This window comes from Lactuca saligna, chromosome 8 (assembly GCF_052625555.1).
Source record: "Lactuca saligna cultivar CGN05327 chromosome 8, ASM5262555v1, whole genome shotgun sequence".
Lineage (NCBI taxonomy): Eukaryota > Viridiplantae > Streptophyta > Magnoliopsida > Asterales > Asteraceae > Lactuca > Lactuca saligna.
Genome location: NC_136424.1, coordinates 33,583,713 through 33,595,789, shown reverse-complemented (window position 1 = coordinate 33,595,789; position 12,077 = coordinate 33,583,713). Strand labels below are relative to the sequence as shown.

General features: G+C 32.3%; 2 protein-coding genes across 2 annotated transcripts; both read left to right on the top strand.

Annotated features, from left to right (window-relative positions):
* The first annotated feature begins 2,430 nt into the window (after positions 1 to 2,430).
* Positions 2,431 to 3,207, top strand: LOC145009540 (uncharacterized). Its single transcript, XM_078968218.1, has one exon. It carries the CDS (start codon positions 2,431 to 2,433, stop codon positions 3,205 to 3,207), a length of 777 nt encoding a protein of 258 aa, XP_078824344.1.
* Positions 3,208 to 6,574: 3,367 nt separating this feature from the next.
* LOC145011597 (uncharacterized) lies at positions 6,575 to 8,563 on the top strand. Its single transcript, XM_078970336.1, has 6 exons — positions 6,575 to 6,724; positions 6,806 to 6,901; positions 7,496 to 7,603; positions 7,695 to 7,818; positions 7,922 to 8,232; positions 8,323 to 8,563. Exons 1-5 carry the CDS (start codon positions 6,590 to 6,592, stop codon positions 8,176 to 8,178), a joined length of 720 nt encoding a protein of 239 aa, XP_078826462.1. The 5' UTR covers positions 6,575 to 6,589; the 3' UTR covers positions 8,179 to 8,232; positions 8,323 to 8,563.
* Positions 8,564 to 12,077: the final 3,514 nt, after the last annotated feature.

Sequence of the window (12,077 nt, the reverse complement as noted above, 5' to 3'; positions counted from 1 at the left end):
GGGATTCATTGAATTTGTCCTCCTGAAGTCCCAATCTTGTAATCCAGTAAGTTTTATCTATTATTTAAAGTTTCTTGCATAACCTACTTAAAATTTCGAAAATCTTACAGTGATTACAGGTTAAAATTTATGAAATTTCAGTTTTCTTATATAGGTTACTGCCCAAGGAAGGGAAATTTCGATCAAGTTGAAGTTGCAGACTTGCAGTCTTGTTCATTGTGAACTACACTAAGCAGTCTAGGTAATTCTTTTTTTCTATTTTTTGTAACTATTCTGATAAACTGTTGTATTTTTTTATAAACTGAAACTATGGTTTTATATAAACTTCATTATATAAACTGTTCTGATAAACTGGTGTATTTTTTTATAATTGTTCTGATAACAGTCTAAGCTTCATTATATAAACTGTGGTTTTATATAAACTGTTGTATTTTTTTTTTTTGAATAATGATATGGTTTTCTGAATTCTAAATAATTTGTTATATATAATCATAAATTAAATATTGATATGTAAATTATGAAGTTGAAAAAATTATGTGCTTTTTATTTTTGAATAATATGTTAGATTAATTTCTGAAAATCTAAAGGATACTATTTCTTTTTTTGTTTAGGTTGTGGATACATATTGATAACTTCAAGTTGTGGATACGGATTGCTAAGTAACTTCAGGTTGCATCCTTCTTTGTTATTACCACATTTTTTACTTTTAATTTTTTGGTGAAGTTTAAATATGTTTCCTAGAAAACAACTATCTGGTGCTCAAAATAGAAAAAGAAAACAAAGAGAACAAGATCTTACTAATAAATTACAAGGATCTTTAAATAACTATTTTTTTAGAAGTGAAAATAATCATGAAAATTCTAATGATGTTGAAACTAATGATTTTGTTGATAATTCTAAAGGTCCAATTGAAACTTCTAATGAACCTATTGAAAATTTTAATGATCTTGAAAATAATGATTTTATTGATAAATCTAGTGATATTAATATTTTTGATCCAAGAGTATGGGATAAGTTAGATTTAAAAATGAAAGATTTGCTTGTAGAAAAATGGCCTATTAGGGAAATTGAAAATTACAAATTTTTTCCAAAAGATGCATTAGGTAGACATTTTTCTTGTGAATTTTATGTTCGTAAATTAAGAAATGGTGACTCTTATGATAGAAAGTGGTTGGTGTATTCGAAAGAACTTGATAAAGTGTTTTGTTTTTGTTGTAAGTTATTTAAAACAACTCGATCTAGAAGTAATTTGGCAACCGAAGGAATTAATGATTGGAAACATCTTAGTGAAAAAATGAATGAACATGAACATAGGTCTGAACACATGATTAATTTAAAAACATGGACACAAACACGACTTAGGTTAAGGAAAAATGAAACAATTGATAAAGAGTTACAAGAAAGAATAAAAAAAATACTCAACATTGGAAAGAAGTTTTGATAAGAATTATTGTTGTTGTAAAATGTTTAGCTGAATATAACTTGGCTTTTCGTGGAGCTAATGAAAAAATATATGAGAAATCTAATGGTAACTTTTTAGGTGTACTTCAAATGATTGTTGAGTTTGATCCCGTAATGAAACACCATTTTCAACTTATTCAAGAAAAAAAAAGTCATTTTCATTACCTTAGTCATAAAATTCAAAATGAATTAATTGAAATGTTGGCATCCAAAGTAAAAAGTGCAATTATTAGAAAAATAAAAAATTCAAAATATTTTTCGATAAATCTAGATTGCACTCTGGATGCAAGTCGTAAAGAACAAATGACTTTAATTATTAGATGTGTTGATGTTACAAGTGTTCCAATAAAAGTTGAAGAGTTTTTTTTAGAGTTTTTAATTGTAGAAGATACATCTGGTTTAGGACTTTTTAATGTGTTACAAAATGCTTTAAAATCTCTTGACTTGGATATAAATTGTATCCGAGGACAAGGATATGATAATGGAGCAAATATGAAAGGCAAACATCAAGGTGTACAAAAAAGACTACTTGATATAAACTCAAGAGCTTTTTATATGCCTTGTGGATGTCATAGTTTAAACTTAGTTTTGTGTGATATGGCAAATTCTTGTTATAAAGCTAAAACTTTTTTTGGTACATGTCAAACAATATATAATGTTTTTTCTAGCTCCACACATAGATGTAGTGTTTTACTTGATCATGTTGATGAATTAACCCTAAAATCATTATCTACTACTCGTTGGGAAAGTCACATTGAAAGTGTTAAAGCAATAAAAACTTAATTTTTTCAAATAAAAGAAGCATTAACAAAATTAGCTCAAGTGAGTGATGATGGTAAAGTTTGTAGAGATGCAGAATCACTAGTAATTGGTGAATTTTTTAATTTTGAATTTATTTTAAGTTTAGTGATATGGCATGAAATTTTATATATAATTAATTTGGTAAGTAAAAAATTACAATCCAAAGATATGATTCTTGATGTTGCAATAAAAAACTTAGAGAGATTAGTTAATTATTTTGAAAAATATAGGGAAAATGGGTTTGACTCTACTATTAATGAGGCTAAAGAAATAGCAGAAAATATTGGAGTTGAACCAAAATTTCCTATCAAACGTGTTCATAGTAGAAAAAACCAATTTGATGAAATTCCAAATACCGAAAGAGAACAACAATCTTCTCAAGAAAATTTTAGAACTGATTATTTTATTGTTATAATAGATATGACTCTAAATCAATTGAGAAGTAGAATGCAACATTTTGAATCTATTTTTGGATTTTTGTTTGATGGTTTAAAGTTAAAATCCTTATTTGATGATGAATTAAAAAAATGTTGTAAGAAACTTGAAACTAGTTTGACAAATGGTGAAAACCTTGATATTGATGGAAAAGATTTATTTATTGAGTTACAAATTTTGCAGGAAATATTGCCGGATGAAGCATACAAAGGTGAACTTCCTTGGACAGCCATTCAAATTATGGAGTTTGCAAAGGAAATGGACATGTTTCCCAATGTGTTTGTGGCATATAGGATTTTGTTAACGGTACCGATCACGGTTGTTTCCGCGGAAAGAAGTTTTTCAAAATTGAAGTTATTGAAATCATATCTTCGGAGTACCATGACTCAAGAAAAATTAAATGGATTAGCAATTTTGAGTATTGAAAGTCAATTCCTACGAAGTCTTGATTATGATAAAATAATAGATGTTTTTACTTCAAAAAATGCAAGGAGGCATCGTTTTAGATAGATTTTATGTATACTTTTGTTTGTGTAACCTTGTTTTCGTTTGACTATAACATTTATTTCATTTTTGCTATTTTTTTAATTAAATAAAAGCATAATTTAGAATCTCGCTCCGGGCATTGAAAATCAATGGACCGACCCTGTCAGCAACATATATGTAGTAAAAGTGGCATTTTAAATGTATAATATTGTCCGATCAACATCAATGACCACCACGTATTTAGTCTTTTGTAATCGTTTAAGCTTTCACCGTGCAATGATTAAAAGGATCATATGTGGTTGTGGGGTACCAAATACATGGCTAATTGGAAAAGTCTTCAAATCCAGATCTATCAAATTATGTATCACGATATGAATAAACAAAAAATGTTAAAAAAAATAAGCTCTAAAAAAATATTACCACGAAAGTGCATATGAACCCAATTACTGTTTACTATCAATTTATGAGGTTTTTTTTCTTTACTTTGAATGGATGAATAAGTTTGTAAACTTTCATATATACTATCTTCAAGTTACTTTATAATTTTTTGAAAAGAATGTCAAATGTCATTAAGCATTCATAATATTTTAATAATAACATGATCATTTTGGATTGCTCTCAAGACTCATTTAAACAGATAAAAGATCAAAAGAATTTAGGAGAAATAAGTTACCTTTGTCATTTTGATAAATTAATTAGAAACTATTTTAAAATTAATTAATTAAAAGGGTTGAATGTTAATTGATTAAAAGTTAATTAATTTTTTTTCAAACAGTTGAATATATTAAAAAGAGAAGTTAGCACAAGGCTAACAAAAAATTACAAAAGGGAATAAACAAGATCGGGTCTAACCTCCAAGACAGAGTAACACTAATTTTCTTTCGTATGCACAATCCAATTATAAGAATAGTCGATAAATCTATCAATCAACAAATTTTCTTCTAATATTAAGACCATTAAAAAGAACATCGTTATGTAAGTTCCAAAACCACACGTTTGACAGAATAAAAACAAACATTGTTGATCCAATTCACAACACCTTCGAACCGCACAAATGTATGAAGGCTTAAATCACACCATCTACCCAAAAAACACCACAACTCTGCAACCACCTAACATGAATTTAGAATATGTGAAAGGTTTTCTAAGTCCAAGTTACAAATGCTACAAACAATTGAAGGTAAGTCATAGCGTTTATCATCTAGATTAACCTAAGTTGGAATCATGTTTAACCGTACGCGCCAATAATGAATATTCACTCAATGAGGAAGATATTTAGTCCACCTGGTAGAAAAAATATCATTCGGTAAAGTGAAATCATCAATACATCTTCTAACTTCTGCAATCGTAAAATGATCAGAGCCACCTAAATTGCAAGATTAATGATCTATAGAGTCCGAGAAAGGAAAATCAATAAGCAAATCAAGCATTTGTTGCAACTGACCAGCCACAGTACCTCCCATGATCGGACGACTCCAATCAACATTCTAAAATCCTTAGGGGATAAGGGTGGACGAAATTTATGGATAAGCCTATTAGGGTTTTGGAGTTGTTTTAGGATTAAGCAACTGAAACTTATAAATAAGGTAGTAGGGATCAAACCCTATTGCTCTTAACCTTTTGAAACTTTAGCCCTCCCTAGCCTTCTCTCAAAGCCGAAAAATCCTAACATTTCTAAGGTTTGTGAGATTTTCGATTTTTGCCTCCACTGTCCTATGGTTCTATCATTTTGCTCTTTGGTGTTTTTGGGTGTGAACCATTAAAGGGATTCTAGTTTGTGTTCTCTCATTCAAGAAGGTGGCAAAAACAAGATTTCAAGCAAGAAGATCTTTAGCTGCAAAAAATGTATTTATGTTTTGCTATTACTCTTGTAGTTGCAATAATATAATATAATGAAACTTAGATCTTCATAGATTGCATGAACACAAGATTTTGTTAAGTCTTCTGTTGCCATGATCGTGTGTTTAGAACACACTATAACCTAACACAACTATTCCAAATTATCCTGCCACAAGGATATTTGTGTCATAAAAAAACCCATTAATTACACCAAAACAATTACAAATGACATTTAAAAAAATTATTTAATGGTAAATGACATGATGATTGCTGAAGTCCTCAAAGTTGGATATTAGCCCTTAAAACTCGTCATTCAAGGCCCGACGAAGCAACTGACCATTAGCCTTTCTCCAACGAGTAGAGCAGACACACTCGAACCATATCCTTATCTGATAACTCATCAAAAGATCTATCCAATACATTCATTACATATTCCTACCTTACAGTGTCACTTAGAACAACCATAAGAACACACATAATTGGAATCCAAAACAGAGAAATAATGACCAAACTGGAACTTGATAACCAGATAAAAGTCATTCTTTCCAAATGTCAATTTGTAGTTATGATCTCAAAAAAAAGTTTCCAAAACTTTGTTTGGTCGGTTTGTATTTTATTTTTTTATTTTTTGAATATATATATATATATATATATATATATATATATATATATATATATATAACGCACAAGCAAATGATTCCCTTCGACACCCACATGCATATCAAACCACCTACCAAAGTACGACTATCGGAAAAGAGCCTTACATTACATTCATACTATATCTTACCAAAAATATCGACACCAATGGCAGTTTTGTACTAAAAAGTAAGAGAATTATCGAACGGACCGCGCTGTTGAATATCGAGCAAGTTAGTTCATTTCAAAAATAAATATTGGTTGAAACAGCATTCTAGATTGTTGTAGGAATTCCATACGGAGAAGTTTTCCACATTTCGAATTGTACTTCATATTCTATACTGTTTTTCGCATTATGAAATACGATATTCCATTCTAGAGTACTTAAAATGACGGTCGAAGACAAGGAACAATATTCTAGTTTTTAACAAGAGGGTCGCTTATCACAAATAAGTAGTTTTCTAAGGCTTTGGATACAAATTAGCACTGCATTATAGGCATCTTCTTGCATTTCAAACTATGTTTTTCCGTTAATAATCCATAAAAACACGTAAACATGTAAAAAAAGCAAGAACTAACCTGTAAAAACTCATTATCATCACGACCTCATGCCATTTTTTAATTCGCCAAATAAGTTCAAGATGTTTGGTATCTCGGTGTGCATTCTACAATTTCCTTACATAGGAATCCCCTGGAAACCATTTCGAACCGAACCGGTTGGGATTCAAATTCGAACCGAACCGGTCCAAACTAGTGGATTATTTTGCCAAATTACCATATAATGAGTGATTTTCATGAAATACATTTCAATATTTGGCTAGTTTAATCCGTTTCATCAAAATAGTCTCTTTTTACTTTTAATCATTATCCCAAAATTTATTTTCCGCAATGTATATTTTCCCGATATCGAAACACGACAAGATATGTACTCATGCCGTCCATCCAGTTTCATGCAGATAACACTTCACCCCTTTTTTCCAATTTCAAACACACACATCCGGCCTCCCTATTTTCTCTGTTTAATTCCACGATTTCGAGTTCAATGGCACCGAAGAGAAAGAGACAGGTATAACTTCTCATTACTTCCTATCTACTGTTCTTCTTCTTCTTCCTCTATATTGCGCTGATCTTTTCGCTGAACTTGTAGACGGGTTTAACCCGAATGGATGCGGCTCTCGATCAAGTGAGCTGTTTTGGGTTCTCAAGGCAACTCATTAGGCGAACTGTTAAAAATCTTCTCAAGGTCAGATTATTTCTTCGCCATTACAAAATTATTTGACCTTGCATTCAGTTTTTTCTTTGGTAAACCTGACCATAGGAGAATTTTCGATTTATATTTGGTTCCTTGGAAACTGATTTTTGGTTTTTGTTCGTTCTGACTGGGTAGGGTACTAGGGTTTATTTTCGTTCGTTTTGTCCCAATTTTAGATGACGAACACTCGAGGAAAACTCCCAAGCTTTTGACAATTAGCAATGGGTTTTGACGTTGAGACCCAAACATATCAATTCTATGATCTTCAAAACAAAGAAGACAAAAAACAGTCTTCAAAGCGACCCTTTTGACTGTGGTTTCTTTGAGTTTTGTTTTTTCATTTCTCCTTGATGGTAAATTTTCTGCGCAACTTCAACGATACGCTTCTAAAAAATCAACCCTAATTACAAACCAAGAACAATAGGGTTCAGAACGACGAAACAAAGAGAAAACAAAGAAGTAGTGTGTGATTTTTGACGATTAAACACTGAAATTGCACAAGTGTTAACGCATCAATTTCGAATCGATAGTTTATAATTTACATCTAAATCTGTTTATCTTTCTGTCATTCGTTCTAATTTCCAGGTGTATGGTGACGATGGGTGGAAATTAATTGAAGAAGACGGCTATAAAGTCGTTATTGATTTCATTCTCGATGAACAAGAGTCTGAACAAAAACAGAACTTATTAACTGTATATTCATTAAAACCATGGCTTAACATTTGGTTTCATGGCTTTTTAGTAGTAAAATCTTCTTTATTCTTGTTATCGATTTTCTATTCAGAATGAGGCATCATCACAAGAAGAGAAACCTGAAACTGAATTACTCATGGCCAAGGTGAAGGAAGTATCTGCAAAAGACGAATCTTTCGAGGGAAATAACAATCCAGCGTTGACCATTCACACAGGTCAAATTCTCAATTTTATGTTAAAATCTTCAAAAAAATAAAAATCACATCTACATTAATAACTACATAAATTGTTAAAACTTCAATATTTTGCCAATTGCAGAGAAGAATAATGAATGCCTTGAGGATACCTCAATGGAAATGGACAAAACTGCCCACTCAAGCACACTCCATGATGATCATCACTCTCCACATGAATTTAACATCCAATGTTCCGAAAATGCCCCTGATTCAGGACCTTCATCTGAAACAACTAATGCCCCTGTAAATCTCCCTGTTCGTAGGCGTAAGCCCTGTTATGGATGGATCAGTGATGATGATGATGATGATGATGATAATGAGGAAGAAACTTTTTTATAGCATTAACTCCTGCAAGATAAAGCTACATTCCATATGCATAATATCCTTTTGAAGGTATGATTAAATTTGCTATAATCTTTATACATTTGTTTTCATTTAAAAATTGTTCAAAAATAACATGATGCTATATAATATGTTGTGCAGATTGGTGTAAAGAAGGGTTAGAGTTGGTGTTTAAAGATTGTGACTTCGGTAAAAGCACAAGTTTTTGGGCTTTGTTAGCTTTTAAATCTTTAACTATTTGTATATATAGTGATTATATATAAATATTAACTACTATGGGGATTGTATGACACAAGAAAGAAAATGAATTGTGTAATTATATTAAGGTTTATGTATGCAAGTTGTTTTGATATATTATGAAGCTATCATGCACTTTGAGAAACTACAGAGTTAATGATTTATTGAGTTACTATGGGGATAGTAACCATTGTCAAAAAAAGGAAAATGACTTAGGAGGGTAACTACCTGTTAACCGTGTTCACATATTGACAACTTTTTATTTTTTGTACATAATAAAGCAACTAACTTGTTTTAACTGTTTAAATTACACAAATATTACCGGTTAATACCTGTTTTAACCGGTAACTCAAAAGGAAAATGACTTAAGAAGGTAACTACCTCTTATCCGTGTTCACATATTAGCAACTTCGTATTTTTTGTACATAAGAAAGCAACTAACTTGTTTTAACTGTGTAACATCCCAAAAATATGACCAAAAATTTCGTTTTTAATTTAATACTAAAACCATAATTGTCAAACCATTAATTTAATACTCCGGCATCGGGTCCCGCCCGGCATCAGGCCCCGTCTGGTATTGAGCCCCGCTCGGTATACAGATCTGTCTCTCTTAGACCACACATAAAGAAACATACTCTACTATATCCATGTCCTAAGAAACATACTATGCTAATAATAAGATACGGAACTTCGTCCGTACTCAGCTAGTTCCAGCCAGGGCTTCAGCAGTGCAAGGTGAGTCTCCTCACTGTGTGAATGTGTCTAAGGCCACAATGCCAGCCCATGTAGTCTATGAGTAGGAAGATCTGAGGGTTAACCCTAGGCATTGTATGCTTCTATGATTATCCAGACCAAGGTCCGATGTCGGGCAGGTGCCCGAGGAATGTTTGCATGTTAGATTATATTTGCTGTCTGTGTGATACTTGTATGTGCCTGGTAGAGACTAGGGATGAACATAAGCGGGTACCCGCCTCATTTGGCGAGAACCGTAACCGACAGTTCCTAGAAAGTTAGAATCAGAACCGGAACCGGTCTAGGTAGTTCTTAAATGTTTGGAACCAATCCAGGAACCGGCGGTTCCGGTTCTGGTAGCGGGTAACCCGGTTACATTAATTTTGTTAACTTTTGTTGATAAAACCGCAATTTAGTTCGATTCAAATCAAGTCAATTCGGACCAAAGATGGACAAAACCGGACCAATATATATTCTAAATCGGTCTAAGTAACACATATATTTATATGAAATAATATATATATATATATATATATATATATATATATATATATATATATATATATATTAACCGGTTCCGGCTGGTACCCAACGGGTAGCAGTTCCGAAAAAACGAGAACTAGAACTAGAACCACTTAAGGCGGTTCCACAACTTTAAGAACCAGAACTGGAACCGCTTAAGGCAGTTTCGGTTCCAAAACCGGCAATTCCGAGGCAGTTCCGGTTCCAAAAGCGGGTACCCGGTTCCGATGCTCATCCCTAATAGAGAGGTGAGTGTGGGCGAGGTCCCGTATTTCATCACTAGCTGAGTACGGACGATGTTCCGTATCTCATAATTAGCAAAGTATGTTTCTTAGGACAGAGATACATTAAAATATGTTTATTTATGTGTTAGCATGTTATATGATTGTATATGTTTAGCGGGCGAGGCCTAAGAGAGATAAATTTGTATACCGAGCGGGGCTTGATGCCAGGCGGGCCTGATGCCGAGCAGGGCCCGATGCCGAGTATTAAATTAATGGTTTGACAATTATGGTTTTAGTATTAAATTAAAAACGAGATTTTTGGTCATATTTTTGGGATGTTACACAGTTAAAACAAGTTAGTTGCTTTCTTATGTACAAAAAATAAGAAGTTGTCAATATGTGAACACGGATAAGAGGTAGTTACCCTCCTAAATCATTTTTCCTTTGAGTTACCGGTTAAAACATGTATTAGCCGGTAATATTAGTGTAATTTAAACAGTTAAAACAAGTTAGTTGCTTTATTATGTAAAAAAAAAAAATTATCAATATGTGAACACGGATAAGAGGTAGTTACCCTCCTAAGTCATTTTCCCTTATCAAAAACGATAAAAATATTTCGAACAGTGGCTTTTTAGACATTCACAATTTAAAGTATTAAAGAAATGAAATAGTGCAATGTGAAAGTCTTGCAAGAATAATATGACATAATATGAGCAGTGGCAGTTGAAGATGTATAAAACAAGCCAACGCTTTCCTCGAGTATTAAGATAAAGATGGGTTAAAAACTCAAATATGTTGTGTAAAAAACCCTTTACATAAAAATGTAGCCAAAAAAAGGTTAACAAACGCAAAGTGGTGTTCATGTTACTCTTTTGTGTATTACAATATAAATATCTAATTTCAACCTTCTAATAAACCGTCTCTTTTGTAATATGATTTAACATAATGAAAATGTTTTATATTGTGTTTTTATACTATTATAAGATATTTTATAGGTAACATTCCGTTTTCAGTCTACAATAGAATTCAATTTAAACTGTTTGTTTATAAATTTTGAATTAGATATATTACTTTTTATAAAGAGTTTAAGAATAGGTGAAGGACTATTAGATTTGATCCATAGAGATGTATGTGGGCCTTTCAGATATGCCACAAGGGATGTTAACCAATACTACATGACATTTACAGATGATTATAGCAGATATGGGTATATCTACTTGATCAAAATAAACCAAAAACTCTTAAAAGGTTCAAAGAGTTTAAGCACGAGGTCTAGAATCAATTGGGCAAGAAGATAAAGATGCTCCGATCTGATAGACGTGGAGAATATCTTTGTATCGAGTTCAACGACTACCTCAAGGAATATGGAATCATTTCACAATTGACACATCCTAGAACACCACAACTTAATGGTGTGGCTGAGAGGCACAATCAAACCTTGTTAGACATGGTCCATTCCATGATAATTCGAGTCACTATTTATGCCTTAGAAACAACCACCCATATTATAAATCTTTTTCCCACAAAGAAGGTTGCCAAAATACCTCATAAGATGTGGACAATAAAAGCTCCATCTCTTGAAAATATCAAGGTTTGGGGTTGTGAGGCTCTCGTAAGACGAGAAACTCATAATAATCTTGAACCTAGAGCCAAGAAGTGTATTTTCATTGGTTACCCACATAAATCATTTGGATACTTGTTCTAAAGACCTAGTGAGAACATGGTCTTTATAGCTTGAATGTGAGTCTTTCATGAGAGAGAAATCATACTCAAAGGGAATAGTAGGAGTGTTATTGATTTGGAAGAAATTTCAGAGTCATCCAATGAAGGAACCTTAGATGACACTAGCACTCAACCTGAGGATGAGATTGTAGTTGAGCCCATTGACAATTCTTTACCTCTTCGTCGATCCATTGGAGCTAGCATATCGCCTAAGTTTTATGGATTCCATATAACTACAAATAGACACACGTTCATCAATGATAATACATTAGTGAATTTAGATGAACCTACCAACTACAATGAAGAAATAGCAGGCCCGAGGCTACCAAATGGAAAGAGGCAATATATAGTAAGATTCAGTCCATGTATGATAATAAGGTATGGAACTTCATTCATCATGTACATGGTCGAAAAATAGTAAGATGCAAATTGATATTCAAGAAGAATACCGACATGGAT